At 61.9% G+C, this 17421-nt stretch overlaps 1 protein-coding gene across 1 annotated transcript; it reads left to right on the top strand.

The window, feature by feature from the left end:
• The first annotated feature begins 541 nt into the window (after positions 1-541).
• Positions 542-17201, top strand: BCAN (brevican). The gene is made up of 14 exons (XM_082703970.1): positions 542-709; positions 4445-4554; positions 5117-5491; positions 5818-5992; positions 6249-6376; positions 6833-7126; positions 9409-9642; positions 10128-10772; positions 14058-14165; positions 14739-14897; positions 15451-15533; positions 15828-15972; positions 16240-16430; positions 16737-17201. Exons 2-14 carry the CDS (start codon positions 4464-4466, stop codon positions 16842-16844), a joined length of 2736 nt encoding a protein of 911 aa, XP_082560096.1. The 5' UTR covers positions 542-709; positions 4445-4463; the 3' UTR covers positions 16845-17201.
• Positions 17202-17421: the final 220 nt, after the last annotated feature.

Raw genomic sequence — 17421 nt, 5'->3', positions numbered from 1 at the left:
TCCGTCCAGCTGCAAAGTCAGCTCCTCCTCTGTGCAGGGAGTGGGAGCCCCACCAGAGACAAAACCCAATCAGAGCTGCCCCCCGGAGATGGCTAAGGTCGTCTGCACTCCATCCTGCCTCCGAAACACAGCTTCCCTCCCCGTTTTTATGCTCCGTCATCCTTTCCCTTACTGCCCAGGTCGGAGGCCCTCCTCCTCTCCCCGGGCCCCTCGGGAAGTCCCTCCAGCTGTCTAACTTCCATCCCTCCTGCTGCAGCCGCCCCGCCCGCTCCGCGAGCGCCCCTCCCCGCCCCTTCTGCCCTCCCTCCCTCCCTGCTCCCCGCGCCCGGCTTCTCCTCCCCAGAACGATGTCCTACTTCGCACGTCCTTGCTCCCGCGGCCGCCGCCGGGAACGGACGCAGAGGAGGCAGCGGGTCCCGTGACCTTCCGAGCCCCCCGCGTCCCGGGCCAGGGGGCGGGGGCGGCCCCGGGGAGGGGCGGGGCGGGGGCGGGGGGAAGAAAGGGGGTTTTGTGCGGCGCCCGGCGGCCCGGCGCCCTCTTCCGAACATCCTGCGGGCCCGGCCTCTCCCTGCGCCCGCGCAGTTCCCGCCGCAGTCGCCTGCAGCCGCAGGACCGAGCGTGGACCCGAAGGAGAGCCCGGAGGAGAGCCCGGAGGAGGCGGCAAACCCGGCGGTGCCGCCCCCTCGCCCCGGGCCCCCGCAGCCCGCAGGTAGGTGAGCGAGAGCGCAGCCGGGCCGCCCGAGAGCGGGGGGCACCCGCCGGCCGGCCGCGGTCCGCGCCCCTCGCGCAGCGCTGGCCTCCCGCGGCGCACCCAGCCCTTGACCCCGCCAGCCCCCGAGCGCCCGCCGCCGCCTCCGGCCCTGCCGTCCGCACCCCTCCGCCGTGGGCGGCCCGACCTGCGTGCCCGAGTCCGCGGGCTGATGGGAACGCCCCCCGGGTCCCCGCCGCCACCCTGCTGTGCGCCCCAGTGCCAGCCCCCCGCCCCGACTTCCGACCTTGTGCGGCCGGCGGGCGGCCCGGAGGAGCGGGAAGCAGCCCTTCTTCTGGGGGCCCCTCCCCGGGGCCCTCGGGACAGCCTCGGCCGGTGGTCCGGGTTCCCACTGGCGCCCGGAGTCCCAACTCTGTCACTTGCTCTGTGACCTTGGGCAAATTAGTTGACCTCTCTGAACCTCAGGCTCCGCATCGCTGCAACCTATAGATAGTATTTTTCTCAAAGTTAAGGTTGTCCATGGGAAGCGTTTTTAAGTGGCCTGGCTGGGGAAGAGGGTCGGTAACCATGAGCCTGAACTCTGGTTACCACTGCTGCTCTCCTTCCTAGCGCTGCCGGTGGGCGGGACACCCCCTCACCCCAGGTCCTTCCATGTCCCCTGCTCTCCTGCTTCCAACGGGATCAAGAGTTTTTGCCATCAGTTTTGTTAGCACCGTTAATACCTGCGCGACTTCTATTCCAGAAAAAAAGCATAAGCTCAAGGGACGCAGTTACCCACGACCCACCCACCCGACCCACGCCCACCCACAGCAGCACCAGTGCCTGATGCTAACTTGGCAGCATCTGCCTTACAGATTCGAGCCGAGGAGCTGCAGTCCTTGGCTTGTGATGTTGCTAATTGTATTACTAGTCGTGCTTCTGCTCACTAGGACTGTTTATGCAATTTCTGTAGCGGGTCCTGCAGGCCCGGCTAAGGGCTGGCAGCTGTGGTTGGTGTCGCACGGCTCGTGGTTCTGCTCACACTAAGGCAACAGTGAGAACTTCCCTCCTGCTGCCCTTGCTGTTCCGGAGTCTGGTTCCTGTAGGGCAGACCTCAGATGGCCAGCCTGGGGTTGGGGAGGGCAGTCAGCGCAGAGATGGGGGTGTTGGACACACACACACACACACACACACGACCTACTCTTGATCTTACTCCTCTGTCGATTGGGTCTTCAAGCCTGGATGGAGCCAGACTCCGCAGTCTGACGGGCATGACAATGTAACACGAGGGAAGTTTCCTGAACAGCCTGGGAAATTCAAGGCAAGGGCAGAAATCCTCTAGCTGGAGCAGGACAGAATGAGCTGGACAGAGGGACGGTGCGGCATCAGGGACAGGAAGCCCCCACCGTGCTGAGCTCTCCATGTTAGAGACGGAGAGGGCGTCTGCTCCGGAGGACAGCAGAGGGGCTGGACAAGGCCCGGGCCCGCTCCCCGCCTCAAGCCCAGGTCTGAGGCTGGTGCCCACTGCGGGGATGCCATAGTTTTCCCAGGACACCTGGCTGCACCAGGAGGGAGCTGAGGCCCAAGCTGGGTGGGGTTGGCAGGGGGGTGGGGGGCAGTGCAGCTGCCTCTGATCATGAGAACCAGACAATCCAGGCCCCCTCTTGGCCCCTCTGGTCAGTGACTCCCGCTGGGTGGGATGACCCCCTTATCCCTTGTCACTAGGCCTTCACCAGCCTCAGACCCTCTCCCTGCACCCCCTCACCTTCAAAACGGAGGTGAAAGGGGGGGTCCAGGCTGTGGGTCCCAGAGTGGCTCCAAATATATGGGTTTCTGGGCCGCCTGTCGGAGAGCTGGGACCCAGGTCTGTGAGCTGCTCCAGCTCCAGCCCAAAGGGAGGGGAGGGAAGGCTCCAGAAAGGGACCCGGCCAGGACCTCACCAGGCTCACAGGCAAGATGAACAGTCTGCCCAGCCCCCAGCAGGGACTGGCCACCCACGCCCGATGGTCCCCCACCTACCCCAGAAAGCGGTCCTCCCAGGTGCCCCCATGCGCAGAGCTGGTCTCAGCAGCCTCTGGTCTGGGACCCTAGAGAAAGACCCTAGACATTTAGCTTCTGTCACTCCGTCCCCAAGTGTGACCCTGAGGAGATGAAGCCCAGCTGTAGTGGGGGGAAGGGGGGTGTTGTCGGTGGGGAGGCTTTCCGAGGAGGATCTGAGATCCCGGGGGAGAATCGCGGAGAAGAGAGGAAGGTCCCAGCTGCTCAGGCTTGGGAAGGCAGAGATGTGCAGGAAGGCAGAGCCCGAGAGGGCAAAGATGGAGGTCGAAGAGTGGGCCTGGAGTGGGAGTGAACCTGAGCACTAGGACGTCTTGCCTGTAGTCTGACTTGCATCCCTCCTGCTGGGTCACTGGCCTCTTCCATGGCAGAGCTGGGTCTGCACGCATTTCGACTGGCCCGACCCATACGGATGTTGGACCCTAGTTACCCAGGCTTCCCTCCCGCGGACACTCTGGCCCGGTTCCTGACTTGGCTTTGCTGGGGACCAGGGTCAGCCCTAGCCCTCTCAGGGTCTCCTTTCTCAATGTCACCCCTGCATCCCTCCATTATGAGCGTGTAAGTGCCTTGAGATCTTCAGAAGGCTAGTGTGGATTCTCAGAGTGTCCGACAGCCAAGGGCAGGAAGGACATGGCCCCTCCCATCTAGTCTCACCCTCCTTTAGCCCACCCCTGAGCCTAGGGCTGGGGTGGGGGAAGGGAGAGTCTGGATGGAGGCCAGACTGGCAGAGACAGGGGCTTTGTCCCAGCCGGTTTCTGAGCCAGGAGATCCGGTGGGAAAGCCCGTGCCAGGCAGAAAGGAAGGCTGGGAAGAAGTGAGAAGTCAGCCAAGGAGGGGGTGGAGGATGCTACGAGTAAAGAGAAGAGTTTCCTTATGAGTAACCATGGGGTAGGGGGAGGCCAAGGAGGGGTAGGGCTAGAGAGAAGTTACACATTGCCCAGGTTCAGTCTAGGAGGCCTTCCTGGAGGAGGCTAGCTAGGTGAATACAGTATTCAGGGAGGAAGGGACAGGAAGGGAATCCTGCAGGGATACTGGGGGAAGGGGAGGTTCTGGGTTCAAGGAGGGAGTCTGGCCTGGGAGGAGCACAAGGGGTTGGTTTTGGTTTTGTTTTTAAGATTTTATTTATTTATTTTTCAGAGACTGAGAGAGCACAGGCAGGGGCCGTAGCAGGCAGAGGGAGAAGCAGGCTCCCTGCTGAGGGAGCAGGGCCCGATCCTAGGACCCTGGGATCATGACCCGAGCCAAAGGCAGGAGCTTCACCATCTGAGCCCTGCAGGTGCCCTGAGCACAGGGATTGTTAAGTACAATAGCACCCACCATGCATACTACCAGCATTTATTGAGCTCCTACAGTGTACCTGGAGCTGTGCATCTGTACAGGGTTTTTAGGACAGACAGGGCTCTAAAGCCCATAGCCTCATCTCGACCCGGGAGGTGGTGGTCACGGTGCTCCTGTACAAGCCGGCAAACCAAGGCCCAGAGAGGTTAAGGACCCCGCCTTAAGTCATGCAGCAAGTTGACTAGAACCCGGTCTGGTTCCCAGGAAGAACCTCCTGGTGGGAGACAGGATCAGAAACAAGGGAGTTCACAGTGAGGTGGCAACAGCGGGCTTCCGGGGCCATGATGTGTGTGAGTCCAAATGGGTGTGGGTGGGAGCCAGGGGAGTCCGTCTTGAGGTCTAACCTCATCTTTCCTCCACAAGTCCCCCCACCAGCCTGAGCATGGCCCCACGGTTCCTGCCCCTGCTGGCAGCTCTGGCCCTGGCCCAGGGCCCTGTGGCCTTAGCTGATGCCCTGGAGGGGGACAGCTCAGGTAAGCAACCGCACTCAGGGTCACTGTCTCGGTCTCCCGCATCACCCCTGGGGAAGGGGTTGGGCTTGGAGGACCCAGGGAGTGAGGATTAGGGGCTCTGAGGGGAAAGGCCTGGTCTGGGACACTTGGAAACAAAGGATGAACCAAGGGCTCTGGGTGAGGCTGGGAAAGCTGGGGGGATGGGGAGGAGCGGCAGCAGGTGCAGGACTGCGGGTGTCTAGGATCTGGGGCCTGTAGATGGGCCGGGGAGGCAGAAGCGGGTAGAGTGGGGAGAAATCCTGAGGGAAACCGGGGAACCAGGCCAGGGCTGGAGGACCTGGGGAGCAGATTACACCTGGGCTGGGCGCCCGGGATTCTGGGGTGGTCCTGGGTCACTCTCTGACTGGGAGACCTGGGGACAGCTCTGGAGAGTGTCCGGGGTGGTCCTGGGGTCCTAGAGGCCCGCAGGCTCGGCACTTGGGGTGGGTGGGAGGGAGGCAGGCTAGGAAATCGGGTGGGCCGGTGCGGACCCTCGCGCCTGCGAGTTCCAGCTGGCCCCGCCCACTCCCCCCCCCATCCACAGAGGACCGGGCCTTCCGCGTGCGCATCGCGGGCAACGCGCCACTGCAGGGCGTGCTGGGCGGCGCCCTCACCATCCCCTGCCACGTCCACTACCTGCGGCCGCCGCTGGGCCGCCGGGCCGTGCTGGGCTCCCCGCGGGTCAAGTGGACCTTCCTGTCCGGGGGCCGCGAGGCCGAGGTGCTGGTGGCACGGGGGCTGCGCGTCAAGGTGAGCGAGGCCTACCGGTTCCGCGTGGCGCTGCCGGCCTACCCCGCGTCGCTCACCGACGTGTCCCTGGCGCTGAGCGAGCTGCGGCCCAACGACTCGGGCATCTACCGCTGCGAAGTCCAGCATGGCATAGACGACAGCAGCGACGCCGTGGAGGTCAAGGTCAAAGGTGAGGGCAGGAGGAGGGAGGTGAGGGCAGGACGAGGGAGGTGCCGGCAGGGAGGGAGCCCACAGTCCCAGGGGCAAGCACACCCAGTGGAAGGCAGCCAGAGAGCTGGAAACCGAGTGAGTAGAGACAGGCCTCGGTCACCTCGTTTCTCTCCGCTTCTCCCTGCGGGGCGGAGGGAATCCTGCTCACAGTCTAAGGTCACCTGCTCATGCTGCCAAGTGAGCACCGTTTGGACTTGACTCCTTGTGTACAGGGGCATGACAAGGAGGGCCAGGGGAGGCTGGTATGGGGGTGACCCTGCCTCAGGACTCGTCTCTGCCCCCCAGGGGTCGTCTTTCTCTACCGGGAAGGCTCTGCCCGCTATGCTTTCTCCTTCACGGGGGCCCAGGAGGCCTGTGCCCGCATCGGAGCCCGCATCGCCACCCCGGAGCAGCTCTACGCTGCCTACCTCGGGGGCTATGAGCAGTGTGACGCTGGCTGGCTGTCCGACCAGACCGTGAGGTGGGTGGGCGGCCGGGGGCCACGAGCTTCTAGTTGTAGCTGAGGTCTCGGTGGGCTCTGGTTCAGCAGGGACTGCCTGATGTCTCAGGCCAGCCATCCGGCTCCCACTGCCTCCAGGCAATGAGGTTGGCCTGCCCTGGGGTAGGGGGTGTCCCTGCAGAACCAGGTAGACAGCTGGCTGCCTTAAAAGGCAGTGTGGTTCAGGAGGGGCATCCCTGGAGGGCTCCCTGATGAAGGCGTCCATACTCGGTCTCAGGTATCCCATCCAGACCCCACGAGAAGCCTGCTATGGAGACATGGATGGCTTCCCCGGGGTCCGGAACTACGGAGTGGTGGACCCGGACGACCTCTATGATGTCTACTGCTATGCCGAAGACCTGAATGGTGATTGGGGGTGAGAGGTTCTCGGGTTAGAGCCCCTTCTCCGGGGCTGGCCGGAGCGCCTCCTGGGGCCTCTGCTGGACAGTCATCCTTGGTGTGTTCAAGCGGGCATCCCGGGGGAGGGGGGCTTCCAAAGAAACAAGCTGGTCCCGCCCTCCAGATACTGTCATGGAAGCAAGTTCATGGCCCACGCCTCACAGGTGGTCGGAGACTGTGTCTGACACCTGCTGAGCCTCTCTCTACCCTCAGCCTTCCCGGCCTCACTTTCCTTCTTCACAGAGTGAGGAAGCGGAGCCAGCCCCTCTGAGTAATTTCACCCCAAGGTTCCACCCAGGCTTTGACCCTGAAAGAGGGGAGTTGACTCTGTGTCCCCGATGTGGAGACGGAGGCCTGGAGAAGCCAGCCAGGGTGGACGGGGCTGCCAGCTTCCCAGTGACACAGCCTCCTCTTCCCTCCCAGGAGAGCTGTTCCTGGGTGCCCCTGCAGACAAGCTGACGCTGGAGGAGGCACGGGCGTACTGCCGGGAGCGGGGTGCGGAGATCGCCACCACCGGCCAGCTATACGCCGCCTGGGACGGGGGCCTGGACCGCTGCAGCCCAGGCTGGCTGGCCGACGGCAGTGTCCGCTACCCCATCGTCACGCCCAGCCAGCGCTGCGGGGGAGGCCTGCCTGGTGTCAAGACGCTCTTCCTCTTCCCCAACCAGACTGGCTTTCCCAACAAGCACAGCCGCTTCAACGTCTACTGCTTCCGAGGTGAGCGGCCTCCCTGCAGAGGCTGAGACCAACCTGTCTCTGTCAGGGACCCAGAGCTGAGCCTGGAAGTCCCACTGCTGCTTGGACTAGTGTCTCTCGGGTCTTGGCCGTTGGCCTGAAGGAGCCCTGGGTGACGCCCGGCTTGGCACCTAGGGCTCTCGTTCCACTGATGCCCTCTGACTTGGGCTATGTGGCCTCAGGGAGGGCTTGCCTCCTTGTGCCCCTCACCTGCCTTCCCTTCTGCTGTCCATGGCTTGCCTCCCTAATGCCAAAGCCACCTCTTCTGTATTGGGAGGTTGGAGAGGTTTCCATTTCTGGGCATTTCATTAGTAGAGCAGAGATTTTTTTTTTTTAAGATTTTATTTATTTATTTGACAGACAGATCACAAATAGGCAGAGAGGCAGGTAGAGAGAGAGAGGAGGAAGCAGGCTTCCCGCTGAGCAGAGAGCTCGATGCGGGACTCCATCCCAGGACCCTGGGAACATGACCCGAGCCTGAGGCAGAGACTTTAACCCACTGAGCCACCCAGGCGCCCCTAGAGCAGAGATTAGGGATGTTCTCTGAACCCAGTGAATGGTCTGATCCAGTTACCATCATGCTCTCCAGAGCTCTCATGATGGGGGGTGGGGGTGGGGGGTGGGCAGGGTCGGAAACTTCAGCTTGATGGTCTCAGATCTTTAGCCACCAAAGGTTGATGGACAGACGCAAGTCCTCCCCATAGGGAGCAGGTCCTCAAGGACCGCTGGATGTAGAGATGGCTTTCTGACCACATCTTAACATTGGGAGCTGGCAGGAAGGCAGTGCCTGGGACCCCCAGAGGCACAGGGCCCCGTGCAAGTGTGGCTGACAGTCACGGGGTGTTCTCAGTCCTCGCCGCACTCGGGAGCCTGTGGTACTGGTGGGGCTGGAGGCAGAAGTGAACGGAGAATGCACAGTCCCTAGTCTGAAGGGGAAAGCCACTGCTTCTGCCTTGGGAGCCCCTAGTCCAAGGGGAGATGAGATGCCTTGCTCCCAGTATGAGGGGAGACTGAGAGAAAAGCCTTACTTCTGCTGGGCTCGATCCACAAACATCTTGAGCCCGGGGCAAGGGAGCGGTGGGGCAGTGAAGTCGTAGGAAGGCAGGTCTGTCTGGAAAGGCCAACTGGAAGAGGGTTGACGGTGATGACCGTAATTACAGTGAGCGGCTGGGAACAAGTGGAGGACAGAGGCGGGCAAGGGCACGGCTTCGTTTGCCTGGCAGGAGCCAGGCTCCCTGGAGCAGGTGATGGGGGCGGGACAGGCTGTGCAGTTACGTCTGGCTGAGCGCAGACAGCCCTCAGGGCTTTTCTTAGCCCAGTTCACCGCCGCCTCACTGGTTTTCTGACCTTCATTCTCTTCTCCGAAGACCAGGTTATCCTTTCCAAAGCACCAGTGGTTTGAAGGCAGCAGCTCCTCCCTTTCCCCTACTGCCCCAGTGTTGAGACCCTCAGGTGGTGACTACTGGATGTCCTTCCTGGACTTCACCCTTCAGCTCTCCTGCATGACGGCCCCCTCTCCCCTTCCATTTGAAAACCCCTCGGGTCCTTGTGCCTTGCTCCAAGAGCAGGGTCCCACAGTGCTGAGACCACCTGCCCATCCTTCCTCCACCCCTTAATCAGGAAACTGTCTCTCCTGAGCCTTTCCTGACACTCTGCCTGAAGTAGTACTTCTCACCATTCCATCTCCTTACCCTGCCTAATTAAAAAGAAATTTTTTTTTTTAGATTTCATTTATTTATTTGACCGAGACACAGCAAGAGAAGGAACACAAGCAGGGGGGAGTGGGAGATAGAGAAGCAGTTTCCCACTGAGGAGGGAGCCCCATGATGCGGGGCCTGATCCCAGGACCCTGGGATCATGATCTGAACTGAAGGCAGATGGTTAACGACTGAGCCACGTGGGCGCCCCTAATTGTTCTTTGTATGATAACTTTATGATACATGCTTATTTGTTTATTATCTGTAGCTAGGCTGTAAACTCCCTTAGGGCAGAAGGCTTGCTGGCTTTTCTCCACTGTATCCTCAGTGCCCAGAAGAATTTGGCCTGCCACATGGTGGGCCCTTGATTGATGCTTGAGGAATAGGTGGTGAACTCCCTCCCGCAGTGCTCCCTGGGTCCTTTGGGTCCTCCACAAAAAGGCTGAGTGAGAATTGGGACTCTCATGGTCTTTGAGTCTAGCGCAGAGACGGTGGGTCTCCCCCAGGCCTGTGGCTGCAGGACCCAGCCGCCTGGTCAACTTCCCATTGGCACTTCCCTCCTGACAGACTCTGCCCAGCCGTCCGCCATGCCTGAGGCGTCAGACCCAGCTTCGGACCCGGCCTCTGATGGGCTGGAGGCCATTGTCACGGTGACAGAGACCCTGGAGGAACTCCAGCTGCCTCAGGAAGCTGTGGAGAGCGAGTCCCGGGGAGCCATCTACTCCATCCCCATCGTGGAGGACGGAGCGGGTGGTAGCTCCACTCCAGAAGACCCCGCAGAGGCCCCGAGAACCCTCCTTGGTAACCGAATCCCCTAGTAAGAGAAGTCGGTGGTGCGGGTGCAAGCCTGGGGTGCTGCATGACTTGTCTCAGCAGCTCCGTGACACAGGGCGTGTGTCCAGTGCTCTCCCAACCCTTGCCTTTCCAGCACATTCCACTTCCAACTCTCTGGGTCTGGGAAGGACGCTGCTCCTTCCTTGGTTCCCTCCTCCCCCACCTACCCAAAATAGACTAGAGATTTCAAGGCTAGGAGAGAGAGAGATAACAGCCCTGTTTTATTCCTGGGCTGATGACGGCTCACAGAGCCTCCTCCAGGTAGTCTCAGTATTGCTGCTCAGGTTGAAGGTCTTCTGGTGGGGAACGGAGGCAGCGTCTCCCTGGGACAGGCTTTCCCCTGGCCACCCCAGGCCTCACCCTCCCCAGCCTCTGCTTCCTTCCCGTCCTCCGAGGTCTTCGGGTTGGGGCTGGTGCTGTCCCTGGTGCTGAACCACCTGTGCTTTGTCTAGAATTCGAACCGCCATCCGTTGTCCCTCCCCTGGGGTCCTCCGAAGAGGAAGACAAGGCTTTGGAGGAAGAAGAGAAATACACAGATGAAGAGGAAGAAGACGAGGAAGAGGAGGAGGTGGAAGATGAGGCCCTGTGGGCCTGGCACAGTGAGCTCAGCAGCCCAGACCCGGAGACTCTTATACCCACGGAGCCAGCCCTAGAGGAATCGCTCTCCCGTGCCTCACCACCCCCAGCGAGTGCAGTCCTACAGCCTGCTGCGTCACCACACCCCGACGGAGAGACAAAGGCTCCCGGGCCTCCGAGGGTCCTTGGACCACCCACTGAGACTCTACCCACCCCCAGGAATGGGAAACTGACACCCCCACCGCCTTCCACTCCGGCCGGGGAGAGAGAGGTGGGGGAGGAGGCTGGTGGTCCTGAGCTGTCTGGGGTCCCTCGAGGAGAGAGTGAGGAGGCAGGGAGCTCTGAGGATACCCCTGCCCTGCTTCCAGCCACACGGGCCCCTGAGGGTGCCAGGGAACTGGAGGCCCCCTCTGAAGAGAATTCTGGAAGAACTGTCCCAGCAGGGACATCAGTGCGGGTGCAGCCAGTGCTGCCCACTGACAGCGCCAGCCGAGGTGGAGTGGCCGTGGCCCCCTCATCAGGTAACTTTGCCCAAGGCTCGAACTCCCTCTTTCTCCTTCTCCCCTTTCTCCCCATGAAGCTCTGGGTCACATGACCTGTGGTCCTCTGACCCCCACTACCCCAGCGTCTCCTGTCCTTTGCCTCCATCTCCTAGCTGTGTGTGTCCAGTCTTGGGTGCCACATCTGTGACTTCCAGCTCCGCACTCTGATTTCTCACCTCATGACCCCCAACCCCACCGTCCCACCCTGTGACTCCAGCCTCCCAGCTGACCACCTGTGACCCTTTCTTGTCCTTGTCTCTCCACCTGTGACTCACCAGCCCACCGACCACCCCCCCCATCCTCAAGCCCGTAGATGCCCTGGGGGCCTATTGTATTCTCTGGGGCCCAGGCCCCTCTCCTGCTGCCCCGCCCCCTCCTGTGTGCCACCCCCTTTAGCCACCCCACGGATATCACGGAAGCCTGGGATTCCGTCCCTGCCCTCAGCCTCTGGGGTCTAGGAGAGCCCGTATCCCCACAGAGCCTTAAGCATCTACTTCTGTGAAGTATTTTTTCGACTGTTTCATGGAAAACAAGCCTTGGAAATAAATCTCTATTAAACCACTTTATAACCAAAACTCTGGCACCCTCTGTGCCCACCTCCAGCTGTCTGCCCTTTTCATTCCTCGCATTTGGGTCCGGGCAGCTCTCCGAAGCTCCCTCTGGCGCCCCGTCTCTCTCCCAGTCTTTCCCTCGCTCTCTGCTTCTCTCTTCCTTCTCTTCATCCTCAGCCAGTGCCCCTCCCCGCCCTCCCCTTCTAACAGGCTCGCTGGTCCTCCATTCTGCCCTCTCAGGCTCCTCCTCTGCCTTCCTTCCTGACCGCCAAGAGGCCAAGAGCCCAACTCTGAAGGAGCACAGGAGTCACTGCCCATCAGTCGGCGGGGCTGCTGGGAGTTGTAGTCCCTCACTCCTGATGGGGCGAAACTTCCGCCAGCCTGAGAGGGAGGGAGAGAGAGGGAGAGAGAGAGAGTGTGTGTGGGGGGGCACACACACGTGTACTCATTTCTGAGCCATCTTGAAGGCTTCTGTCTAGAGCCGGACATACAGACTAATGATGGAGAAAGTCCATCTTAGCGTAGAAGCCCATCCCTGGCCCCGGCCTCCCCCACCGCAACTCAGAAGGGGGACAGGATCTAACTTCCATCCCACTGCCCACTGCCGCCCCTGCCCCACTGACCCTGCCCTAACGAGCACCCCACCACCCCTTGGAAGACTCTCACCTTCCCTGAACCCAAAAGATCTCAAAGTCCCCGATGCTGGAGAAGACACAATGCAGGATATGAGGACGGAGAGGAAACGCAGAGGCAGGAGTGGGAGTCAGATTCTGGGGTCTGAGAGAAGCCCCACTGGCTCAGGGAAGGTTGAGCTTCCCTTTGGAGACCCTAGAGAAGGCTGGGTTCTTCCCAGTCCCTGCATTGCCCTCCCTAGATGGTCCAGGATTGGATAGGGCCCCTGCAGCACACCCGGCCCGCCCGTCGGGCTCTCCCATTTCAACCATTGGCTCCCTGCCCAGCTGGAGCTCGGAGCTCGGTGCTGTGTGGGTTGGGAGGCGGTTTGGTGGGAAGAGAAGCAGCAGTGGGAATCTCTGCAGTGTCTTAGTTACCCCACCTGGAGGCCCAGGGATGTCCTCTGGCCTTCTATTGCAGCAGGAGGGAAGAACTTTCTGGTTGTGTATAGCAGTTGGCCCCAACATGGGAAGGAAGGAGAGTGGAACATCTCAAGAGGGGTTCCTTCACCTCCGCTGTCTGTGCTGGCTCAGGTTCTACCTCCCTCAGCCAGGGGAGGGATCTCATGGCCTGGGCGGGGAGCCAGGTTCGGAATCTCCGTCCCCCAGGAAAGGGTGAGGGATGGAACGGGCTTCAGGACACCTACCCTCTGTGGGTCCTGGTGCTTAGTGGGTTAAGTAAAACACCTCTCCTCCCCCTTTGCCCCCCCCCCCCGGGAGCTAGTGCTGGCAGCTTGGAGGGGAGGCCTGGAGGGGAGGTGACAGAGTGGGGGTGCTGGAACAGCAGATTCATTTCACCCCAAACAGCTTGGTCATCCATCCCAGCAACATTCTTGGACTCAGCTTCAGCTTCCCCGCCCCCCACCCAGCAGAGGGAAGCCCAGTGGGCCGTGCCCTTGGATGCTGGGCATAAGGCACAGTCTGAAGAGTCCCGCTTAGAGCTGATTTCTCCTCCCAAGCTGTGAGCCCAGCCCTGCACTGTCAGTCTGTGGGGCCGTCTTCCCCTTCCTGGACCAGAAGGAGTGAAAACTGCCCACCTAGCACCCAGGCCCGGTGTAAAGGCAGCCACCTCCTGTCCCCGGATCCAGAGGGAGAGAGCCCAGAGGAGAAGGCAGGTGACCCAGCCAGACCGCAGATGGCAGGGTTCTGTGTCGGTCTAAGAAGACTGCCTGGGGGAGAGAGGACCAGAAGGGAGAGAGGAGGATCGGAGGGCTTTCTGGGCTGGGGAACTTGCAGAAAGCCCAAGGTGGAGGGGAGTTTGGGGAGATCAGAGGGAGAGACAAGAGACTGCACGGTGTTGAGACAGTGTGAGGATCCGGCTGTAGGACAGCGGGAGTCCTGCAGCTTCAGGCTGGGGGTGGGGGGTGGGGTGAGAGGACGATTAGGGCATAGACCCAGGGGAAATACGTTGGTTCTTCACTATGATAGTGTTTCCCATTGGTGCTTCTGGGGCTGACTCTATGTGCCCCACCCCGACTGCAGAAGGAATAGCTAGCCCTCCCCCACCCCAGTATCAGGTCCCAGAAGCAGTAAAGTACAGACCACAGCTTTCTGTTGCTGCGGTGACTCCTCTGGTTTCCCCATCTAAAGTGTACAGAACTGTGCAGGCACCTGGCCCCAAGACAAGCGAGTGGGAGACTAGCCTCCAGGCCCAGAGAGGTCAAGTGACCTGCGCAATGTCACTCAGCAGAGCCAGGAGCCACAGGAGAGTCCAGATCTCATGGTGCACAGCCCAGTGTCTTTCCCTTTCATGGGGTCGGGTCCTGAGGGCCCTCCTGACCAGCTTCCCCCAGCCTGTTACACTGGGCCCACACTGGTGGCCACGAAAATGGCCAACACAGGGCTGAGTCGATGCTGGGAAGGGGGGTGGTCAGTGTAGGGAGAAACCCAGAACTTAGGCCTGGGCTGACTTTTAAGGTGCTGTGATAGCTTCCAAGACAAGGAGGCTGGGCTGTGAACTCTCTGAACCCTTCCTCCCCGGGGGTTCAGGCTGCAGAGCTGTGCTCCCCTGCTCCCCCCACCTCACTTCTCTCCCCCTTCAGGTGACTGTGTCCCCAGCCCCTGCCACAATGGTGGGACGTGCTTGGAGGAGGAGGAGGGGGTCCGCTGCCTGTGTTTGCCTGGCTATGGGGGGGACCTGTGTGATGTTGGTGAGTGTGTTGAAGGGTAGGGTGTGGGGGGTTGGGGGTTGATCTGAAGCCTGGACCCGGGACAGTGAGCTAGCTCTGCACGCAGGAGGGAGGGCACTGGTTTGGGCCTTGTCATTAATGAATCTCCATTTTAAGCAAATCACAAAACCTCTCTGAGCCCTAGCTTCGATTTCCTCATCTGTTAAGTGGAACCACACATGCCTTTCTCAAGTGGTGCGGGAGCGAGGAGTGCGTAGCCTCCCCGTGCGCCTGGCAGCAGGCGGTCCCTACTTGTCACTTCTCTCCTGGAAAGATGGGAGGTCACAGCCCCCTAGGATGGAGGGTTGCGGAGACCCAGGCCGGGACACCAGCCCTCACCCTCCTTGGTCCCTGGCGCTCAGAGGAGGAAGCCATCAAGGCCCCCTGCACCGGGGTCCCTCAGGACTCCTCCTTGCCCCCTTTCGGGGCTGGACCTTGGGCAGGGACCGCCGGCCCCTTAGCCCCGGCCCCTGCGGCCGCGGCGGGGGAGGCCCAGTCCCTGACAGAGGACGTGCCCGCGCTCCGGCCTCAGCGAGCCGCCCCTCTGTGCCCCAGGCCTCCGCTTCTGCAGCCCTGGCTGGGACGCCTTCCAGGGGGCCTGCTACAAGCACTTCTCCACGCGGAGGAGCTGGGAGGAGGCGGAGACCCAGTGCCGGCTGTTCGGCGCGCACCTGGCCAGCATCAGCACGCCCGAGGAGCAGGACTTCATCAACAGTGGGCTGGGGCGGGGCTGGAGGGGCGCGTCGCCCGCCGTCCTCACTCACTCATTAACCCATCACTAACCGTCAGTGAGTGCGGGAATCCAGTAACTCCCTCATTAACCCGGTGCCCGTGCCCTGGTTTACTTCGCTCATTCATCCCGTCCCGTGGTCCCTGCGCCGCACTTCCCGCGGGGGCAGCGGGCTTCGGCCGGACGGGGCTGGCGGCCGCGGTCCACCTGCAGCGGCCCGACGCCCCCCGCGGCCGCGCCCGCCTCCCCGCCTCTGCCCCCTCCGCCTGCCCCCACCCCCCACCCGTTCTCCCGCTCCCCCCCTCTGGCCTCGCCGATGTTTTCTTCTCCGCACCCCTGCCGCCCGCCCGGACCCTGCCCTCTGTCGGCGCGCGGGCAGAGGCTGGACGGGCTGCAGGGAAAGCGGGGAAGCCCCGGCTGGGTCTGGCTGGAACGACCCATCCCCCTGACCCCGGGGCCGCCGGGAGCGGGGAGCGGCGCCACCTGCTGGCAGCGGGGCTCACTGCACACCTGCGCCCGCCCGCGCTTCCTCCCCAGGTCGGTACCGCGAGTACCAGTGGATCGGGCTCAACGACCGGACCATCGAAGGCGATTTCCTGTGGTCAGACGGCGTCCCCCTGGTGAGAGGCTCCGGCTGTCCCTCAGCGGCCTGGGTCGCTTCTTCCAAGCCCTACTGCCCTCCACCCCCTCTCCGGGCCCCTTCTCGTCCCGCTTCCCCCTGGGGCGGCCTCCCTTCCTTGCGTTCCTTTCTTCCCACTATTCCCCCCACCAAAGCCCGCGAGCTGTTCCTTCACCTCCTGGGCCCCCACTCCCCATCCCCCACCCCCCTGCCTCTTAGTGCCCCTCCCACCCTCCTCAGGCCCTCTAGGTCCATCCCTCCCCCTCATCCCCCCATGCCGTCCCCCTCCCCCCAGCTCTATGAGAACTGGAACCCTGGGCAGCCTGACAGCTACTTCCTGTCTGGAGAGAACTGCGTGGTCATGGTGTGGCATGACCAGGGACAATGGAGTGACGTGCCCTGCAATTACCACCTGTCCTACACCTGCAAGATGGGGCTGGGTGAGGCCGGGCAGGGGGGAGGAGGAAGCGCCAGGGGCACGCGGCCCATGTGTGTGTAGAAGGAGGGGGCAGAGCTACGGAAGAATCAGAAATGTGTCCCAGGCCATGCGCAAGGGGGAGATAAAAAATGAGGTGGGTCCACTAGGAACCTCTGCTCTTTTTTGCATCATATTGTGGCCCGCCCCCACCTCCTCATCCTGATTCTGGGAACTGTCACCCACAGAGCCAGGCTCCCAGTTCTTGACTGTGTTCCCCCTGCCCCTGCAGTGTCCTGTGGGCCTCCACCAGAGCTGCCCCTGGCCCAAGTGTTTGGCCGCCCACGGCTGCGCTATGAAGTAGACACGGTGCTTCGTTACCGGTGCCGGGAGGGGCTGACCCAGCGCAACCTGCCGCTGATCCGCTGCCAGGAGAATGGCCGTTGGGAGCCCCCCCAGATCTCCTGTGTGCCCAAGAGGCCTGTGAGTGCCAGGAGGACGCAGGTGGGGAGTAGCCAACAGTAGCTCTGGGCTCTAGTCCCAGCTCTGCCAGCCGCTGGCTGTGTGACCTCGCAGCCATCGTGGCTGCCTTTGGAGGCAGCGGGAATGAGGTGGGTGCTCTGGGGTCCCTTTCAGTGCTGAGGTCTGAGAGCACTGGCCACACTCTGGGCTCTTACGGGCTGAGCCAGGGCAAGGGTTTCAATGAGATCATAACCCCGGAGGGCAGGCTCTCAGAAGAGACCCAGGGAGGAGCTCCGCATAGACAGTGAGTGTGGGCCTCTTTCCCAGGCTCGAGCTCTGCACTCACTGAAGGCTCCAGAAGGACATCAGGGAGGGCTCCCTGGACGCTGGAAGGCCCTGCTGACCCCTCCTTCCAGTCCTGCTCCGGGTCCCTAGAGAGCGAGGCCTTCAACACAGCTGCCCCCAGCACTGGCCTCTCCCCCGACCCTCTTCCCATCACAGGAAGTGACCACAGGAGAGGAGTGGGGCTGGAGTTCGGGTGACAGTGACTGAGGGGTTTGTGGGCAGTACCTGGGCAGCCCCCTCTCACCCCTACCATGGGCATCAGGCCACCCCCAGCCGAGGACCTCAAGGAAGTCCCTAAGTGCCTCAACTGCCCTCTCCTTGCCAGCCATCCTGTCCCGTCCGTTCCCCTGGGAGATACCTGGTCCGCTCACTCTCATGTTTCCCAGGAATGGGTTTGCAGGATGGATTACTGTGTAACCAGCAGGAAATAAAGCCGCTTGGAGCACAGGCAAGTTGGATGCTTCTCTGTGAGAGGGAAGGAGATGAGAGACGGGTTGGGCTGGGCCTCCTGGGATATTGATCAGCTTCTGAAGGTCAGAGAGGTTCCCAAGAGGTCAGTGGAGAGAACAGAGCTGGCACCGAGTAGTGGCCCGGTATGGGTTTACGGAACGAAGGAGCTCGCAGGGGCTGGCCGACAGGACTAGCGTGTTTGGAAGGAGCTGGAATG

This window comes from Mustela nivalis (assembly GCF_964662115.1).
Source record: "Mustela nivalis genome assembly, chromosome: 16".
NCBI lineage: Eukaryota > Metazoa > Chordata > Mammalia > Carnivora > Mustelidae > Mustela > Mustela nivalis.
This window is presented reverse-complemented; position numbering and strand designations above follow the sequence as displayed.